The following is a 20834-nucleotide window of genomic DNA, read 5'->3' as shown; positions in this document are numbered from 1 at the left end:
AGTTCTTTGGTGAGCAAAGGGGGTTCATCCTCCCAAGTCTCATTTCCAAATAACTTGTCATTTAGCTTCATGATTGCTTCAAGGTATTTGGCAACTTGCTCCTCAGTGACATACTCATCTTCTTTAGAGGAAGAGTACTCATCAGAGCTCATGAATGGCAGAAGTAAGTCCAATGGAATCTCTATGGTCTCAAGTTGAGCCTCAGATTCCCATGGTTCCTCATTGGGGAACTCATTGGAGGTCAGTGGACATCCATTGAGGTCTTCCTCAGTGGCGTTCACTGCCTCTCCTTCCTCCAAAATTCGGCCATGTTGATGGCCTTGCACTCTCCTTTTGGATTTTCTTCTGTATTGCTTGGGAGAGTACTAGGAGGGAGTTCAGTAATTTTCTTGCTCAGCTGACCCACTTGTCCTTCCAAATTTCTAATGGAGGACCTTGTTTCAGTCATGAAACTTTGAGTGGTTTTGATCAGATCAGAGACCATGGTTGCTAAGTCAGAGTTATTCTGCTTAGAACTCTCTGTCTGTTGCTGAGAAGATGATGGAAAAGGCTTGCTATTGCCAAACCTGTTTCTTCCACCATTATTGTTATTGAAACTTTATTGAGGTCTCTGTTGATCCTTCCATGAAAGATTTGGATGATTCCTCCATGAAGGATTGTAGGTGTTTCCATAGGGTTCTCCCATGTAATTCACCTCTTCTATTGAAGGGTTCTCAGGATCATAAGCTTCTTCCTCAGATGAAGCCTCCTTAGTACTGCTTGGTGCATTTTGCATTCCAGACAGACTTTGAGAAATCATATTGACTTGTTGAGTCAATATTTTGTTCTGAGCCAATATGGCATTCAGAGTGTCAATCTCAAGAACCCCTTTCTTCTGACTAGTCCCATTGTTCACAGGATTTCTTTCAGAAGTGTACATGAATTGGTTATTTGCAACCATTTCAATCAGTTCTTGAGCTTCAGTAGGCATCTTCTTCAGATGAAGAGATCCTCCTGCAGAGCTATCCAGAGACATCTTGGATAGTTCAGAGAGACCATCATAGAAAATACCTATGATGCTCCATTCAGAAAGCATATCAGAAGGACACTTTCTGATTAATTGTTTGTATCTTTCCCAAGCTTCATAGAGGGATTCTCCTTCCTTCTGTCTGAAGGTTTGGACTTCCACTCTAAGCTTACTCAATTTTTGAGGTGGAAAGAACTTTGCCAAGAAGGCATTGACTAGCTTTTCCCAAGAGTCCAGGCTTTCTTTAGGTTGAGAATCCAACCATGTTCTAGCTCTGTCTCTTACAGCAAATGGGAATAGCATAAGTCTGTAGACCTCAGGGTCAACCCCATTAGTCTTGACAGTGTCACAGATTTGCAAGAACTCAGCTAAAAACTGATGAGGATCTTCCAGTGGAAGTCCATGAAACTTGCAATTCTGTTGTATTAGAGAAACTAATTGAGGCTTAAGCTCAAAGTTGTTTGCTCCAATGGCAGGGATAGAGATGCTTCTCCCATAGAAATCGGGAGTAGGTGCAGTAAAGTCACCCAGCACCTTCCTTGCATTGTTGGCATTGTTGTTTTCGGCTGCCATGTGTTCTTCTTCTTTGGAGAATTCGGTCAAGTCCTCTAAAGAGAGTTGTGCTTTGGCTTCTCTTAGCTTTCTCTTCAAGGTCCTTTCAGGTTCAAGATCAGCTTCAACAAGAATGCCTTTGTCTTTGCTCCTGCTCATATGAGAGAGAAGAGAACAAGAAAATGTGGAATCCTCTATGTCACAATATAGAGATTCCTTGAAGTGTCAGAGGAAAAGAAGAGTAGAAGACAGTAGTAGAAAATTTGAACTTATCAAAGGAGATGGAGTTCGAATTTTGCATTAAGGAATAGTGTTAGTCCATAAATAGAAGGATGTGAAAATAAGGGAAGTGATTTTCGAAAATTAAGTAAAAATTTTGAAAACATTTTTGAAAAACATTACTTAATTTTCGAAAATGAAAGTGGGAAAGAGATCAAGTGATTTTTGAAAAAGATTTTGAAATTAGAAATTAAAGAGATTTGATTGAAAATTATTTTGAAAAAGATGTGGTTAAAAAGATATGATTAGTTTAAAAAAATGTGATTGAGAAGATATGATTTGAAAAACATTTTAAAAAGATTTGATTTTGAAAAATTAAAAACTTGGCTAACAAGAAAAGATATGATTCAAACATTAAACCTTTCTCAACAGAAAAGGTAACATACTTGAAATGTTGAATCAAATCATTAATTGATAACAAGTATCTTTGAAAATAGAAAGAAATTGAATTTGAAAGAGATTTGATTGAAAAGATATAATTTGAAAAAGATTTGATTTTGAAAAACTTTGAAAGCTGAAAAAAAATTGCATTGAAAAACAGAATCTTCCCCCTTGTGCCATCCTGGCGTTAAACGCCCAGAATGGTGCACATTCTGGCGTTTAACGCCCAAAATACTACCCTTTTGGGCATTAAACGCCCAACCAGGTACCCTGGCTGGCGTTTAAACGCCAGTCTGTCCTTCTTCACTGGGCGTTTTGAACGCCCAGCTTTTTCTGTATAATTCCTCTGTAGTATGTTCTGAATCTTCAATTCTCTGTATTATTGACTTGAAAAGACACAAATTAAAAATATTTTTGGATTTTTAATAATCAAAATGCAACTAAAATCAAATAATGCATGCGAGACACCAAACTTAGCAGTTTGTAAACTACTGACACTAATGAGAATGCATATGAGATACATGAACACTCAAGTCAAGAGAATTCAAAGATTAGAGTAAGAAATCATCAAGAATTATTTGAAGATCCTTAAGACACATGAATGAATGCATGCAATTGACACCAAGCTTAAGATGGGACACTAGACTCAAACAAGAAATTTTTGGATTTTATGATTTTTGTAATTTTTTTTGTGTTTTTCGAAAATTAAGTGGAGAAAGGTATCAAAATTCTTAATGAGAATTCCAGGAATCAGTGCAATGCTAGTCTAAGACTCCGGTCCAGGAATTAGACATGGCTTCACAGCCAGCCAAGCTCTCAAAGAAAGCTTCGGTCCAAAACACTAGACATGGCCAATGGCCAGCCAAGCCTTAGCAGATCACTGCTCCAAAAGCAAGATTGATAAAGATCAACAAGCTCTTGTGATGATAAGTTGAAACCTCGGTCCAATGAGATTAGACATGGCTTCTCAGCCAGCCAGACTTCAACAAATCATCATGAAACTCTAGAATTCATCTTCAAGAATTTCGAAAAAAATAAATACCTAATCTAAGCAACAAGATGAACCGTCAGTTGTCCAAACTGAACAATCCCCGGCAACGGCGCCAAAAACTTGGTGCGCGAAATTGTGAACAATACTTTTCACAACTCTCACAATCCCCGGTCATGATCCCCAAGAACTTGGTGTTCAATACCATGGCATTACACAACTTCGCACAACTAACCAGCAAGTGCACTGGGTCGTCCAAGTAATAAACCTTACGCGAGTAAGGGTCGATCCCACGGAGATTGTTAGTATGAAGCAAGCTATGGTCATCTTGTAAATCTTAGTCAGGCAAACTCATATGGATATGGTGATGAACGAAAATAACATAAAAGATAGAGATAGAGATACTTATGTAATTCATTGGTAGGAACTTCAGATAAGCGCATGAAGATGCCTTCCCTTCCGTCTCTCTGCTTTCCTACTGTCTTCATCCAATCCTTCTTACTCCTTTCCATGGCAAGCTTGTGTAGGGTTTCACCGTTGTCAATGGCTACCTCCCATCCTCTCAGTGAAAACGATTGCATATGCTCTGTCACAGCACGCGGAATTCAGCTGTCGGTTCTCGGTCAGGCCGGAATAGAATCCATCGATTCTTTTGCGTCTGTCACTAACGCCCCGCCTGCTAGGAGTTTGAAGCACGTCACAGTCATTCAGTCATTGAATCCTACTCAGAATACCACAGACAAGGTTAGACCTTCTGGATTCTCTTGAATGCCGCCATCAGTTCTAGCCTATACCACGAAGACTCTGATCTCACGGAATGGTTGGCTCGTTTTTCAGACGAACACTCGGTTGTCAGGCGATCAACCATGCATCGTGCAATCAGGAATCCAAGAGATATTCACCCAATCGAAGGTAGAACGGAGGTGGTTGTCAGTCACATGTTCATAGGTGAGAATGATGATGAGTGTCACGGATCATCACATTCATCAAGTTGAAGAACAAGTGATATCTTAGAACAAGAACAAGCGGAATTGAATGGAAGAACAATAGTAATTGCATTAATACTCGAGGTACAGCAGAGCTCCACACCTTAATCTCTGGTGTGTAGAAGCTCCACCGTTGAAAATACATAAGAACAAGGTCTAGGCATGGCCGTGAGGCCAGCCTCCCAGTGATCTAAGAACTAGACGTCCAAAGATGATCTAGAGATCTAAAGTGATCAAAAGATTTTTCAAAATACAATAGTGAAAGGTCCTACTTATAGAAAACTAGTAACCTAAGGTGTACAGAGATGAGTAAATGACATAAAAATCCACTTCCGGGCCCACTTGGTGTGTGCTTGGGCTGAGCAATGAAGCATTTTCGTGTAGAGACTCTTCTTGGAGTTAAACGCCAGCTTTAGTGCCAGTTTGGGCGTTTAACTCCCATTTGGGTGCCAGTTCCAGCGTTTAACGCTGGGATTTCTGAGGGTGACTTTGAACGCCGGTTTGGGCCATCAAATCTTGGGCAAAGTATAGACTATCATATATTTCTGGAAAGCCCAGGATGTCTACTTTCCAACGCCGTTGAGAGCGCGCCAATTGGGCTTATGTAGCTCCAGAAAATCCACTTCGAGTGCAGGGAGGTCAGAATCCAACAGCATCTGCAGTCCTTTTTAGTCTCTGAATCAGATTTTTGCTCAGGTCCCTCAATTTCAGCCAGAAAATACCTGAAATCACAGAAAAACACACAAACTCATCGTAAAGTCCAGAAAAGTGAATTTTAACTAAAAACTAATAAAAATATACTAAAAACTAACTATATCATACCAAAAATATACTAAAAATAATGCCAAAAAGCATACAAATTATCCGCTCATCAGCGCTCAATGGAAGAGAGATTCAAGAGGGAAGCCGGTTCAACTGAGAAGGCATGACCTCAAGCCCGTGGCTAGAGGATGGTTGGAGTTTATCCAACATTCAGTCATTCCCACTAGCAACCGGTCCGAAGTTACTATAGACCGGGCTATCATGATTCATAGCATCATGATTGGAGAGGAAGTAAAAGTTCATGAGGTTATATCCCAAGAACTTTATAAGGTGGCGGACAAGTCCTCTACCTTGGCAAGGTTAGCCTTCCCTCATCTCATTTGTCACCTCTGTTATTCTGTCGGAATTGACATAGAGGGAGACATCCTCATTGATGAAGACAAGCCCATCACTAATAAGAGGATGGAGCAAACAAGAGATCCTACTCATCATGAAATCCCTGAGATGCCTCAAGGGATGCACTTTTCTCCACAAAATTATTGGGAGCAAATCAGCACCTCCCTAGGAGAATTGAGTTCCAACATGGGACAACTAAGGGTGGAGCACCAAGAACATTCCATTCTCCTCCATGAAATTAGAGAAGATCAAAGAGTCATGAGAGAGGAGCAACAAAGGCAAGGAAGAGACATTGAGGGGCTCAAGCAATCCATAAGATCTTCAAGAGGAAGAACAAGCCACCATCACTAAGGTGGACCCGTTCTTTAATCTCCTTGTTCTTTATTCTCCTATTTTTCGAATTTTTATGCTTATGTTCATCATCTATGTTTGTGTCTTATGATCATTAGTGTCTTAGTGTCTATGCCTTAAAGTTATGAATGTCCTATGAATCCATCACCTTTCTTAAATGAAAAATGTTCTTAATTGGAAAAGAGAAGAATTGCATGAATTTTCAATTTTATAGCAGATTAATTATTTTGATGTGGAGGCAATACTTTGTTTTCTGAATGTATGCTTGAACAGTGCATATGTCTTTTGAATTTGCTGTTCATGAATGTTGGCTCTTGAAAGAATGATGAAAAAGGAGACATGTTACTGAGGATCTGAAAAATCAAAAAAATGATTCTTGAAGCAAGAAAATTCAGTGAATTCAAAAAAAAAAGAGATTATGTGCGAAAAAAATAAATAAAATAAAAAAGAAAAAGAAATAATAAAGTTGTGATCCAAGGCAAAAAGAGTGTGCTTAAGAACCCTGGACACCTCTAATTGGGGACTCTAGCAAAGCTGAGTCATAATCTGAAAAGGTTCACCCAGTTATGTGTCTGTGGCATGTATGTATCCGGTGGTAATACTGGAAGACAGAGTGCTTTGGGCCACGGCCAAGACTCATAAAGTAGCTATGTTCAAGAATCATCATACTTAACTAGGAGAATTAATAACACTATCTGGATTCTGAGTTCCTATAGAAGCCCATCATTCTGAATTTCAAAGGATAAAGTGAGATGCAAAAGCTGTTCAGAGGTAAAAAGCTAAAAGCCCCGCTCATCTAATTAATATTGATCTTCATAGATGTTTTTGGAATTCATTGCATATTCTCTTCTTTTTATCTTATTTGATTTTCAGTTGCTTGGGGACAAGCAACAATGTAAGTTTGATGTTGTGATGAGCGGATAATTTGTACGCTTTTTGGCATTGTTTTTAGTATATTTTTAGTATGTTTTAGTTAGTTTTTATTATATTTATATTAGTTTTTAGTTAAAATTCACTTTTCTGGACTTTACTATTAGTTTGTGTGTTTTTCTATGATTTCAGGTATTTTCTGGCTGAAATTGAGGGACCTGAGCAAAAACCTGATTCAGAGGCTGAAAAGGACTGCAGATGCTATTGGATTCTGACATCCCTGCACTCGAAGTAGATTTTCTGGAGCTACAGAAACCTACTTGGCGCGCTCTCAATTGCGTTGGAAAGTAGACATCCTGGGCTTTCCAGCAATGTGTAATACTCCATACTTTGCTCGAGATTTGATGGCCCAAACAGGCGTTCCAAATCAGCTCAAGAATTCTGGTGTAAAACGCCGAAACTGGCACAAGAATGGGAGTTAAACGCCCAAACTGGCACAAAAGCTGGCGTTTAACTCCAAGAAAAGTCTCTACAAGAAAATGTTTCAATGCTCAGCCCAAGCACACACCAAGTGGGCTGAGAAGTGGATTTTTATGTCATTTACTCATATTTGTAAACCCTAAGCTACTAGTTCTCTATAAGTAGGACCTTTTGCTATTGTATTTTCATCTTTTGATCATGTTTTTATGATTGAACCCTCTTTGGGAGGCTGGCCACTCGGCCATGCCTCGACCTTGTTCTTGTGTATTTTCAATGGTGGAGTTTCTACACACCATAGATTAAGGTGTGGAGCTCTGCTGTACCTCGAGTATTAATGCAATTACTATTGTTCTTCTATTCAATTCAGCTTATTCTTGTTCTAAGATATCACTTGTTCTTCAACTTGATGAATGTGATGATCCGTAACACTTATCATCATTCTCACCTATGAGCGTGTGCCTAACAACCACCTCCGTTCTACCTTAGATTGAGTGGATATCTCTTGGATTTCTTAACCGGAATCTTTGTGGTATAAGCTAGAATTGATGGCGGCATTCAAGAGAATCCAGAAGGTCTAAACCTTGTCTGTGGTATTCTGAGTAGGATTCGAGGATTGAATGACTGTGACGAGCTTCAAACTCGCGATTGTGGGGCGTTAGTGACAGACGCAAAAGAATCACTGGATTCTATTCCGATATGATCGAGAACCGACAGCTGAATAGCCGTGCTGTGACAGAGCGCATTGAACATTTTTACTGAGAGGACGGGACTGTAGCCATTGACAACGGTGATGCCCAACATACAGCTTGCCATGGAAAGGAGTAAGAAGGATTGGATGAAGACAGTAGGAAAGCAGAGAGACGGAAGGGACAAAGCATCTCCATACGCTTATCTGAAATTCTCACCAATGAATTGCATAAGTATCTCTATCTTTATTTTATGCTTTATTCATAAATCATTCATAACCATTTGAATCTGCCTGACTGAGATTTACAAGATGACCATAGCTTGCTTCATACCAACAATCTCCGGGGGATCAACCCTTACTCGCGTAAGGTTTATTACTTGGACAACCCAGTGCACTTGCTGGTTAGTTGTGCGAAGTTGTGATAAAGAGTTGAGATTTCAATTGAGCGTACCATGTTGATGGCGCCATTGATGATCACAATTTGGTGCACCATGCACCATTTTTCTATTTTAATTCATGTTTGGATCTATATTTCAAGAATTGTTTTCGTTCTTTATCTTATGAATTTGGGTAGAACGGAAGTATGACCATCTTTCTAATTGAGTTCTTGTATACCTTGGAAAAGCTCTTTACTTGAACAATGATGACAGGTCATCATATACCCATTTTTCAAGCTAATTTCACTTGTTTTATTAGTTTTTATGCACTTTCTTGCATCCTAAGTAAGTGATTTGGAATGAAAATGCATAACTTCTTTAAATCAAGCAACCACCATTAAATTGATGCTAAATCATGAGGTTTAAGCTAAAATTAATTGATTTTTAATGATTTATAAACCTTATGAGTTTAGAGATACTTTGATTGGTTGTTTTGGTTTCTTGTAGGTGAAGAAAGGAAGAAAAGAGCAAAAAACGTGGCTTAAGAAAGCGTGGCCCAAGGAAAAAAGAATGTGGCGCATGGAAGGGAGGAAGCTACACTGCCCACCAAGAGAGCACACTGCCCTCCAGGAGAGCAACATAATGAGCCAAACCATGAAAAGCATTACTGCCCTGTCCACAACAAGGGCGGAGCACAATTTGATGCTAAGAATCAAAGAGAGCAAAAACTCTGCCCTGCCCTCCTCAAGAGCAATATCGGGCTTCACCCAAGAAAAATTCAAAAGAAATTGCTTCATAATGCTTCCTATGGGTTTCGAACCCAAGGACAAAGAGGAAAGGAGTGGTGCTCAAGCACAATAAAATCAAGCAAAAATTGGCTTGCTTTCATTCTCCCTGGATCGAACACGGCACCATGAGGAAACAAGGAACTAAGCATTACTTTGGTGCCAAGAAAACCAAAGAAAAAGAAGCAGCGTGTGCCTCCACCGAGTTTCGAACGTGGGACTTCAGTTTTGGAAACATTGCCCTGCCCTCCACAAGGGCAGGGCAGCATTTTGTGGTGCACGGCCAGCGCACAAGATTGGGCGCACCAAGGGAGTCTCGGCCAGCAGCAGCGCGCACGGGCAGAATCTGGCGCACCAAGAAAACTCTGCCTTGCCCTCCACAAGGGCAGTGCAGCATTCTGATGCATCACACGCACGCAACAAGGGCCGCACGCACCATTTCCTGCTCTGCCCTCCACAAGGGCAGGGCAGCCTTCTGGGAGCTACTTTCTCATGGGCTGAAAATTGGATTAAAAATCCAATTTAATTCTTTTCTTCACCAAATTAAAGGCCCATCCAAATGCCAAAATCCAAGAATAGAAAGTGTATAAATAGGAGATAGTTTGATGTAATTAAGACCCTTTCTTTTACTTTTGACTTTTGACCCTTCTTTTGATTTTGGAACTTTTACATTTTGAGACTTCATTTTCTTTGAGAGCTTTGAACTGAGATCTGAGAGAATTGGGGAGGAGAATTGATATCTCTTCTTCCTCGTTCTTGCTTGAGCATTTTTACTTTTCTTGTTTGAGTCTTGGGTGTGAAGAATTGAGGAATTTCTGTCTCAATCTCCATTCAAAATCTCTTTAATTTCCTTGCTGCATAATTGAGTTCAATTACATTTTCTTTGCTGCTTCTTCTTTAATTTCTCGTTAATTGCTTTGTGAACTTGGATCTGGGAAGGCAATTGAGATCTAGACTTTGCTATCTAGTCTCTGGAGCCCTGAGATCTTATTTTCCTTTTGGTTCTTCTGTGAACCCCTGCTTGCAATTTAATTTCATTTCCTGTTTGAATTCTAGTTACTTCCAATTCATCTTCTGCTTTATTAATTATTGCAATTAAATTTCCCTTGCTTAAATTCTGAATTCCCAGTCCTCAGCTCCCTTTTTTCATTCAAGCAATTTATATTTCTTCCACTCTAAGTTATTGTAATTTATATTTCTTGCACTTTAAGTTTCAGTCATTTAATTTCTTGCTCTTTAAGATTCAGCATCTTTACTTTCAGTTCTCTTTAATTTCTGCAATTCATCCCTCTCCCTTTACATTTCCTGCTATTTGCTTACTGTTGGATACAAAATCACTCAACCAATATTTGATTCGCTTGACTAAATCAACCACTAAACTAAAATTTCTCAATCCTTCAATCACTGTGGGATCGACCTCACTCCCGTGAGTTTTATTACTTGATGCGACCCGGTACACTTGCCGGTGAGTTTTGTGTTGGATCGTTTTCCAAACATCAAACAACAGCTTGAAAATAATTTCTCCTAAATTCTAATTATCTGGATTTAACTGGACACGTGACATATAATCCTCTTATATTTGGATAATTAGGATTTTTGTGGCATAATAATCAGAATTAAACTTCACCCCCTAATTGGAATTAATTGACCAAAGAATTAGCGATTGATGAGAATTAGAGGAGACTAGAAAGGTCTAAGGAATTAGGGTCTAGTCACATATGGTTTGCCATGAATTAAATCTTGCATGATTAAAATAGTTAGTAAGAAAAGTCAATCTGAAAAATAGATAACTCTGAAGCCTTAACTGCCTTCTTCGTATTGTTTTTCCCAACTTTATTTACTGCTTGTTTTATGATATTCTTAATTACTATTTAATGCAATTGAACACTCAAACACTATTTTCTATTTGTCTAACTAAGCTAATCACTCAATTATTGTTGCTTGATCCATCAATCCTCGTGGTATCGACCCTCACTCACCTGAGGTATTACTTGGTACGACCTGGTGCACTTGCCAATTAGTTTGTGGGTTATAAATTCTGCACCAGCATGTAGTTATTTTTTCATATGATGCAGCTAAATAGGTGTATTTACAACTTTAGAAGGCAACAGAATATGCCTTTGCATGACCAAATCATACCTTATTTGAAAATTGGTTTATATCACTTGTCTAGGATGAACACTCATTGGTTTTGGGTGGATGAGCATATGGTGAGCACATTCATTGAGAGGTGGCGTCCTGAGACACACACCTTCTACATGCCATTCGGAGAGTGCACCATCACGCTATAGGACGTGTCATATCAGTTGGGGTTGTCTGTTGATAGAGAGGTTGCTAGTGGGTGCCTCGCTGACTTCGAACAGTTCATAGAGGATGGGAAGCCAGCATGGGAGTGGTTTCAAGAGTTATTCAGCGAGCTGCCACCGCCGAATAAAGTCAAGCATATGACAGTCCACTTTACATGGTTCTATGTGAGGTTTAGGGTGCTTCCAGCCGATGCGAGTGAGGATACCATGCGTATATACACTCGCACTTATATTATGATGCTACTATCCACTCAAACTTTTGGTGAAAAAAATGAGAATCGGGTTTACCTTCGGTTGTTGCCGTATGTGGCGAAACTTAACGAGATGGGTAATTATAGCTAGGATTCAGCTGCATTGGCATTTTTATATAGGTCCATGTGTCGGGTGGCCAACAGAAATATCACTAACTTGGCTAGTTCGTTTCAGCTTCTACAATCTTGGATATTCTGGCAGTTTTCCACGTTGAGGCCGTATGGTTTTGAGACATTTGCTTTTTGATTGGCATTTAGGTATCGTTTAATGCATTTAGCATATTAAATGTTTATTTTAAGTTATTATCCTTTATTATGCTCTTCTAACAACAAAAATTATAGGTGGGTGACTTATTTACCGACTTTGGATGCTAAGGAGCAAAGACTTATTCAGATTCGTCTTGCTTTGGATAGATTATGTGATCGAGACGTAAGTTATTTATATGTGGTTAATTGTATCATAAGCAGTTGACTGACTTCTCTGTATGTTGTGTTCTAACCTTATATTCTCTTTTTCTTTTCAGTTTGTATAAGAGTTTTACTTTGCTGCTGAGGTGGTTGTCGTGGTTCATCCGGAGATACTTGCCAAGGAGCACTCTAGGTTATAGTGGGTGGTCACGAGCTTGATATATTTTGCTGTGCTTGAGTGGCATCAAGTTGATAGAGTGGTACCATATCTCAGCATTATACAGCATCTACCTGAGCCAGCTCTGAACATAATCTTATTCCATGCAAAGGATGGTAGGGATGGAGATCAGTGGTTCCTACTTTATTATCAGACATGGCATCTGTATTGGAATAAGAGAGTCGATTTTGTCCTTACGATAGAGAGAGTTGTTGATCCAAGTCCATCCGCAAAATACTTAGACAGGTGGCACCGAGTGGCGCACAAGACTCTGTCTCTGGATGTGCCAAGTGACAAGTTATTGGTAAGAGTCGTTTCTGCCACAGTATACTCAGAATGATGCCTGTCAAACAAAGTGAGGGTGAAGCATCCCAAATCTCTCAAGTTGTGCTCTATTTCTTTCACAAGAGCCTGGCAGAATTGATGCCCAGTACCCAATTACGTCTCTTCTGTTTGTCTTCGAATAACAAACAACTCTGCAAGCCTTTCGTATGTGGACTTTACCAATAAAGTTACTGGAAGATTTATTGTTCCCATTAGAATAGAATTAACACACTTAGATATGTTAGTAGTCCTAATGCTGAGTCCACTTATCGTATTCCATTTTGTTTGTCCAATCACACATAGCCAAATTTTTAGTCCTCATAACATCAAATCAATAGTCAAATTATGCCTTGGTCATCACGTATGTAGCATTCAAAAGTAGCCTTTTTACATCATAATTCTTGAAACTCAAAGAGAAGTTTGCTGCAATATGACAAATACAGAATGCTTGATAAGCACGAGGAGGTAGCCAACCACTATCAGGGACCTCCAGAGCAGCATTGTTGCCATTGTGCCTATCAAAGATCACAAGAAGATCACGACTCAACATTTTCTCTTTCCACAAGTGCAAATGTAATGGACAAGATATTCAAGTTTTAGTCTTGCGCGATAGCCAGAAGCAAAGTACCCCATACTTGGCATACAATTGAGTACCATCAATGCTCACCATTGGCTTGCAATGTCTAAAGGCCTCAATACAAAGAGGAAATATCCAGAAAATATGATGAAAGTACTTTGTAGATTCATCAATCTGATCACCAACTCTTACCGAAGAAGTTTTCAACACTACAATGGTTTCAACCATGGTGGACTACACACCAAGCTTTCAACGTGGCAACTCACCGTATGATTCTTCTCATGCCTTTTGCTTTGCCAGCCAAACCTTCCTGTAAGTAGGTTTAAAATTATACGTTGCTTTTGTAGCTTGCTGCAACACCTTTATCGTAACTGGAGCATCGGATCTAACCAATAGAAAGATCATCACACAAATGACGTGATAATCAAACTGCCGGTGATCGCTTGAAATCAATGTAGCCAATCAAGTGTGAGGTCTATTTTATGTTCTAACCTCCTATGTATCCTTTCATTATCGAAGTGTGATGCGGATTAACCAAGTGCAACCTTTACCAAACTCCTTGCATTTTCTATGGTACTTAAAATGATTTGACTTTAATATCTTGTACTTAACTCCACGATGGATGCTATAACTCTTTACACTCAACACTGCTTCCTCTTTATTTTGGAAAGATTGCCCAATCTAAAATTCTATAGGAGCGATTCTATCATGCAATCTCTAACCCCCCAAAGGTAGCATCTACGTCCGGTTGTTGCCCCATAGCTTCCAAGTTCAAAGTTGAGAAATGTAGAAGATGTTGCTGTATGCCAAAACTTGATGGACCATGCTATGTTCATTGGTTGATCCTTGTATCTTCATCACTGTCCCCAACTATGTCTATAGGCTCCTCGTCTGAATTATCCTCTTGCATTGCATTTTCAACTCGATCTGATTCACCGTCACCTACAAAATCAGAAATCATGGGAGGAGAACTAGCCATTCCAACTGCAAAAGATGGAGATTCAACCAACCGACAAGCTGGTGAAACCACAGGCATCGAACTACAAGCATCCCCAACCTTGTCGATTAAGGATTCGGAGCTGATGCCCTAGAAATGTCAACACCATCCTCTAACTTTGCATATAACTCGTGTGTTCTCACTTTTGGAATATTTTTTCGACAATGAAATAGAACCTGCAGATTTTCATCAGACCCTATCACAAACGTATCATACTTCACATCAGTTGACACAACTACAATAGAAATCTTATGAAATAACTTTTTCACCCATTTGGTCCCACACACCCCAAACTTCTACAAAATGCTGATTTTTAGATCTGACAAGATATTCGATAACCGAATAAAAACACTCAGGAGTTTCTTATCAGTAAACATCACACTCTCTCTCTTGCTTTTATGAATTAATCCTGAGCAATGCACTAGAGCTAAAAAACTATTCTCACTAGACATTATGAATTTGACACTCTACTTCATAATTACCTTCAACTGGTATATATAATGCCTCTACCTGTTCATAATCCGCTATAGATTACAGCTGATTGTCATTTCGAAATCCTCCATAGTCCACTATAGGGTGTAACAATTTAGGACACACTTTTAAAACGCAAATTGCAGTAGGGACTAGCAGTTTTTGGCTTCATGACAGTCTTCATAAATCGCGGCTGAATGTCGCGGGTTAGGATGAATTAGGTTTGCTTGTAATCCGCGGTAGGTTATAACAGATTACATGAGAATCATAAACTGTAGTAGACTGTCGCAGTTTACATAGAGTTATAATTAAGGTATCTGTATCATATTAAATCTCATTAATTTTATTCATATAAAGTACCCCTAAAAATACAATATAGCTAAATCTTTTTAGTTTTTACTATTGTTCCTCTCAGTTGGAATTTTTATGTTACTGAAGTTAATAAATGCATAGTAACTTTTATTCTTCTAGTTTGGTAAGAAAATTGTTTACATCTAGTTTACAATAATTATTTTACCTTTTTATTTATCCATTCATAACTATTTGCACATTGACATAAATAAAAACTAAATACATATTGATCTATGAATGTATAATAAAAAAATGACACACGTTGTCAATTGGAGGTAGGAGGATGATTAAGAGAGTACTATGTCAAAAAATTGTCACTACTCACTATATTGTTCCTTTATACTCACTGATTTAAATTAAATATTTAAAAATGCATAAGAATTAAAAAATATATATATAGAGACATTATTGGGCTCATCCCATGTTCCAATATGCTTTTCAAAATCATGAAAATATCAGTAACTTTGGTTTTCCCCACCTTATTTATTAATCAACATTCTCTAGTGTCGGTTGGTACACAACTTTAACACCTATGATCACCACTACGTACGTTTAACATGGAACACAAAACTGGCTTTACCACTGCCACACCACACATGACTCTTATCTTATCCCACAGCCTTAAACAAATAAAAAAGAGATCCATTCTTTGTTCACTTCTCAAATTTTGGATCTACCTGTATCTTCACTTTGCCATAAAGTTATACCATCTAAATCAAATATAAATAAGTAACCTTGCATTATTTCATTTCATGCATATTCCTCCTTAAGCATATTAGTTTTATCATGGAGTTTCAATGTCTCTTTCACAACATGGTTGAGTGTTAGCCTACTTTTTATATATATAATAAGTTGCTTTTATAATAAGTTCAATTAAATTCTCCCACTTCATATTTTTACATTTTCTTTATAAATTAGAGAATATAAAGATTACATCTTTGTGTTGATGATCATATGGGGGTGCTTTATTCTGCAGGAGAATTTTTAAGTCCCAGAAATTACATCGTCTTCAAGCTCAAAGCTAACAACGTAATTTGGTACTACTTGTCGTCACAGGAAATTGTAAAACCCGGGAAAAAGACAAAGTGAGTTACAAAAAGGGTAACAGAAAGTTTGCGTATTTTAAGAAAAAACGAAAAAGAAAAGCTCAGCATTAATATCTTGTTATGATTCATAAAGGAAGAGTTATAAGAGAAAGCTGGCGCGTGGTGGTTTTGTTGGATGTATTGAAGGGCATGTTCATCAAAAAGCATTCATTGATATGCAGCTATGCACATGCCTCTGTCTCCGCCTCTTCACATTTAAAGGTATAGTCCATTTTATGTAGCATAGGATCAGAAGTATGGTCCATTCTTTCATTTTCCTCCGACTTTTATAACCTTATCATCATTCATTTAACTCATTTTTCATGCAGAGACTTCTAGTGCCTTCTTAGGTAGAAGAATTTTCATCCTTAATTTATGTTAATAAGACATTAAGATGGCTTTGTTTTCATCCTCTTGTTTGGCATCTGATATAGGCTTTAACTGGGAACAGCGGGAACACACCCTATAGATGATTTAACCGGTAGGTAGTTGGGTGGCAACGTTGAAAATCTTGTTTTTGTTATTCACATATCATATCATATAAATAATATAAATTAAAATATATCCTTGAAAGGTAAAAGCAGAGAAGAATGAAAGGGAAACCAGAAGTGATAACTGATCCTTGAAATTGGCCTTATTTTGAGTGGGGCACTATAGTGAGTTTGTAACTGTCGCTGAATCACGTGATTTTGCCTTTTTGTCAACATCATTGGGACCTTTGCCTAATTGTATTCTCCTAATTTTTTTCTTCCTTCAAAGTGTGACTTTATTAAAATCTTCTTATATTATATGATTGTATGATTAATTTTCTATAGTTCTATACAAACTACCGGCCTTAAATATAAACTAGTCCTTGAAGTTAGCTTCTGTGGTTTTCTCCTCTACATCATTGTCCTAATTCCTTTTTAGTCCTTACACTGATTTCATTCGCCGGTTGCTTTCATTTTAAGGAAAAATTATTCGAATTAGACCTCCCAACAAACTTTGAAGGGTTTCTTTTTGTTTTCCTTCGGTTCCATCATTCAGAAAAAGAAATGAGTTGAAGGTAAATAAAAAAAAAAGAAAAAAGTAGATGATTTTATAAGGCGGCATTGAAGTGGTATTTGAATGAATGGATCAGATGCACTTTTTTTCTGATTGAGTGGTTCACTGCTTCTTGTTCATGATTATCTGATTCTCAACTTACTATGGATTCTTTCTCCACTTTACCTACCACTTTTAATATATATCTTTCTCTTTTCTTTTTCCCTTTCCTGCAACACTCCTTTTTCAACACGGATATATAGTATAAGTATATGACCTTCAAATTCCATGAAAAAGCTGTCCCCTTAGGAATACTGCTTCTTGGTCTGTGTTATATATATTTATAATTTATATTTATAATAATATAATAATATAGTGCTCACTTCTCTAGAATATTTGACAAAGATATGGATGTCATGTGAGTTTATCTACTTATCTAAAAGAGTGTGAATGTGTTTTCTTTTATTTTCTTTATTTTTTTTTCTATCACCTCTATTTGGGAGAGTGAAAGTTGAGAGAGGATGGGTGGTTGAAAATGGTGTTCTGAAGAATCCTTGGTCATGTTTCACAGGCTGCTATTTCCTTTGGTTTATGCACCATAGAGGCTTCTGATCCACCGTGCAGATCTGCAGTTAAGAGGGTGCTGAAGTTGGTAACTTTGTGAAGAACATTAAGGAGTGGTTAAGGCAAAATGGATCTTGAATTTGGAAACTGTTGGGGAAACTCAAGGGTTAGTACATTAACTTGAAAATCTTTGTTTTTCTGCATAAGTTGGTGATTAATGAAGTGAATGTGAATTGCAATTTTCAGAAGGATTCTTGGAAGACCATTCTGCTCTTAGCATACCAAAGCCTTGGTGTAGTTTATGGGGACTTGAGTATTTCTCCTTTGTATGTTTACACAAGCACATTTGCAGAAGATATTGAGCACTCAGAAACCAATGAAGAGATTTTTGGTACCCTTTCTTTTGTGTTCTGGACTCTCACATTGGTGCCACTATTCAAATACGTTTTTGTTGTTCTTAGAGCTGATGACAATGGAGAGGGTAAGTGTGTTTGGTAACAGAATGAAGGAAGATAATTTGTTAAGTTTTGTTACAGCTTGATGATTTTTTCTGTTTTTCTTTATTTCTTTTGTTGCTATGCAGGTGGTACATTTGCTCTATATTCATTGATTTGTAGGCATGCTAAGGTTAGTCTTCTTCCGAATCGACAACATTCGGATGAAGCGCTTTCAACGTATAAGATGGAGGAGCCTCCTGCTAAGATGAACTCTATGGTGAAGCTGCTACTAGAGAAGTATAAGGCCTTGCATACAGCTCTGCTAATTGTGGTTCTTCTTGGAACTTGTATGGTTATTGGTGATGGACTTCTTACCCCTGCCATTTCAGGTAAAGATTTCTTCATCACACTTCAATATTTTACAAATTATTCTTAACAACATGTTGATTAGCCAACCTTTTTGTGTGTAGTTTTCTCAGCAGTATCTGGTCTTGAAGTATCTATGTCCAAGAAACATCACCAGTGTAAGTCTCTATATATATGTCAATTCGATTTGATATCTCTTTATGTATGAATGATATAAAAGAGTGTGTTCGATTGATTTGCATATGCAGATGCTGTGATTCCAATTACTTGCTTCATACTAGTGTGTTTGTTTGCGCTTCAACATTACGGCACCCATCGAGTTGGATTCCTTTTTGCCCCAATTGTGCTGGCATGGCTGCTATGCATCAGCACATTTGGTTTATACAACATATTCAAATGGAATCCACATATATACAAAGCGCTTTCGCCGTATTACATGTTCAAGTTCTTGAAGAAGACCAGGATAAGTGGATGGATGTCTTTAGGTGGAATATTACTTTGCATAACTGGATCTGAAGCAATGTTTGCTGATCTTGGCCACTTCTCATATATGGCCATTCAGGTTAGTCTTGATTCTAGAATCAATTCACTCACTCACTCACTCAGATGTTTCTTGATTTTATTAACAGCTTTTATTATGTGCAGATTGCATTCACATTTCTGGTATATCCTGCACTTATATTGGCATATATGGGTCAAGCTGCTTACTTGTCCAACCATCATCATCTCCAGATCAGTTTCTATGCCTCAGTTCCAGGTATTCAATTTTCCTTACATTACATGAAAATATATATACAAGAAAGTCTTGGAAACCAACATTGTGCAACTAACATTGTAGCCAACATTTAACATAAAAAAAAATATCCGAGATTCTTAGAAACAAGAACATCCGAAACTCAATTAGAAGAAACATCTGAAATCCAAATTCAACAAAAACGCATCTTTATTGGGCTTTATACTGGACTTATTTTATAGTATTGCTTCCCTAGCATTACTCTCTCTATGTATATATATGGTTACAGAAAACATTGATTGATTATGGCTTATTTTTCGGTGCAGAAAGCGTGAGGTGGCCGGTGATTATCCTAGCAATTCTAGCGTCTGTTGTGGGAAGCCAGGCGATCATAAGCGGGACGTTTTCTATAATAAACCAGAGCCAATCACTGGGTTGCTTCCCGAGAGTTAAGGTTGTTCATACTTCAGACAAGATCCATGGTCAGGTCTACATCCCTGAGATCAATTGGATACTCATGATCCTCTGTATTGCTGTCACCATTGGATTTAGGGACACAAAACACATGGGAAATGCATCAGGCAAGTCACAAATTCATGCATCATCATTGTTAATTAATTATTGCTAATAAGACGGACATGTTTAATGTTGCAGGATTAGCAGTGATGACAGTTATGCTTGTAACAACATGCCTTACTTCCTTAGTGATTATACTTTGCTGGCACAAACCACCAATTATAGCACTTTGTTTCCTGTTGTTTTTTGGATCCATTGAGCTGCTGTATTTCTCAGCTTCACTGATGAAGTTTTGTGAAGGAGCATGGTTCCCTATTCTCCTTGCCCTGTTCCTAATGATCATAATGTTCCTATGGCACTATGCAAGCATAAAGAAATATGAATATGATCTCCACAACAAGGTATCACTAGATTGGCTTCTAGCCTTAGGTCCAAGCCTTGGAATTGCTCGAGTCCCTGGAATAGGCCTTGTTTTCACTGACCTTACAACTGGCATACCGGCTAACTTCTCGCGATTCGTCACGAACCTCCCGGCTTACCACCGCATACTTGTGTTTGTGTGTGTGAAATCAGTGCCAGTTCCTCATGTCCCTGTGGCCGAGAGGTACCTCGTCGGCCGCGTAGGACCTCCTGAACATAGGTCCTACAGGTGCATAGTCCGGTATGGATACCGTGATGTCCATCAAGACATTGATTCCTTTGAATCAGAGCTCGTAGAGAAGCTATCTGATTTCATTCAATATGATTGGTACCGTGCCCGGGCCAGCAACGTGAGCAATAATGAAGACGACGGTTCATGTTCCAATGAATCTTCCGGGCACAGGCTAACTGTCATAGGAACCATGGGACTCTGCGAGGACAGCCTGCAGCTGGCGAGTGTGAGTGATGTGGTTGAGATTGATGCACCTTTGGGAACGAGAGAAAGAAGGGTACGGTTTGCCATTGATGGCGACAATGAGCATGACAATGACACTGAGAGTGTCACAGTTCATCATCAAATGCAACAAGAGCTTGAAGATCTCTATGCTGGTCAAGAATCTGGGATAGCCTTCATTCTTGGACACTCTCATGTTAGAGCAAAGCCTGGATCCTCAGTCTTCAAGAAGCTTGCTTTGAATTATGGATACAATTTCCTTAGAAGGAATTGTAGAGGCCCTGATGTGGCTCTTAAGGTTCCACCTGTTTCTCTTTTGGAGGTTGGCATGGTTTACGTTCTGTAGAATCTCCACATTATTATCTACATCAACTCTTCTTTTACTATTAAACCCTAGTATATACATATATGGTATATAATTATAATTACGAAA

At 38.4% G+C, this 20834-nt stretch overlaps 2 protein-coding genes and 1 non-coding gene across 10 annotated transcripts; 2 read left to right on the top strand and 1 right to left on the bottom strand.

The window, feature by feature from the left end:
• The first annotated feature begins 1069 nt into the window (after positions 1-1069).
• LOC112719281 (small nucleolar RNA R71) lies at positions 1070-1177 on the top strand. The gene has a single exon (XR_003161588.1). It is a non-coding gene; the product is annotated as a small nucleolar RNA R71 (small nucleolar RNA).
• Positions 1178-12750: 11573 nt separating this feature from the next.
• On the bottom strand, positions 12751-13212 carry LOC112717671 (uncharacterized). The gene is made up of 2 exons (XM_025769639.1): positions 13043-13212; positions 12751-12922 (listed from the first exon to the last, which is right to left on the bottom strand). Exons 1-2 carry the CDS (start codon positions 13210-13212, stop codon positions 12751-12753), a joined length of 342 nt encoding a protein of 113 aa, XP_025625424.1.
• A 2172-nt stretch (positions 13213-15384) lies between these two features.
• Positions 15385-20834, top strand: LOC112715802 (potassium transporter 2). Of its 8 annotated transcripts, XM_072205044.1 has the most exons (12): positions 15385-15619; positions 15780-15888; positions 15983-16110; positions 16323-16369; positions 17483-17641; positions 17722-17956; positions 18059-18301; positions 18383-18436; positions 18527-18840; positions 18924-19035; positions 19338-19592; positions 19666-20834. In XM_072205044.1, exons 5-12 carry the CDS (start codon positions 17603-17605, stop codon positions 20745-20747), a joined length of 2334 nt encoding a protein of 777 aa, XP_072061145.1. In that variant the 5' UTR covers positions 15385-15619; positions 15780-15888; positions 15983-16110; positions 16323-16369; positions 17483-17602; the 3' UTR covers positions 20748-20834. The 8 variants fall into 8 exon arrangements, with proteins under 8 accessions (XP_072061145.1, XP_025623407.1, XP_072061144.1 ...); XM_025767622.3 differs by having other exon boundaries at positions 15400-15619; positions 15780-16110; XM_072205043.1 differs by lacking the exon at positions 16323-16369 and having other exon boundaries at positions 15401-15503.

Source organism: Arachis hypogaea, chromosome 10 (genome assembly GCF_003086295.3).
Source record: "Arachis hypogaea cultivar Tifrunner chromosome 10, arahy.Tifrunner.gnm2.J5K5, whole genome shotgun sequence".
In the NCBI taxonomy this organism is placed as follows: Eukaryota; Viridiplantae; Streptophyta; class Magnoliopsida; order Fabales; family Fabaceae; genus Arachis; species Arachis hypogaea.
This window is presented reverse-complemented; position numbering and strand designations above follow the sequence as displayed.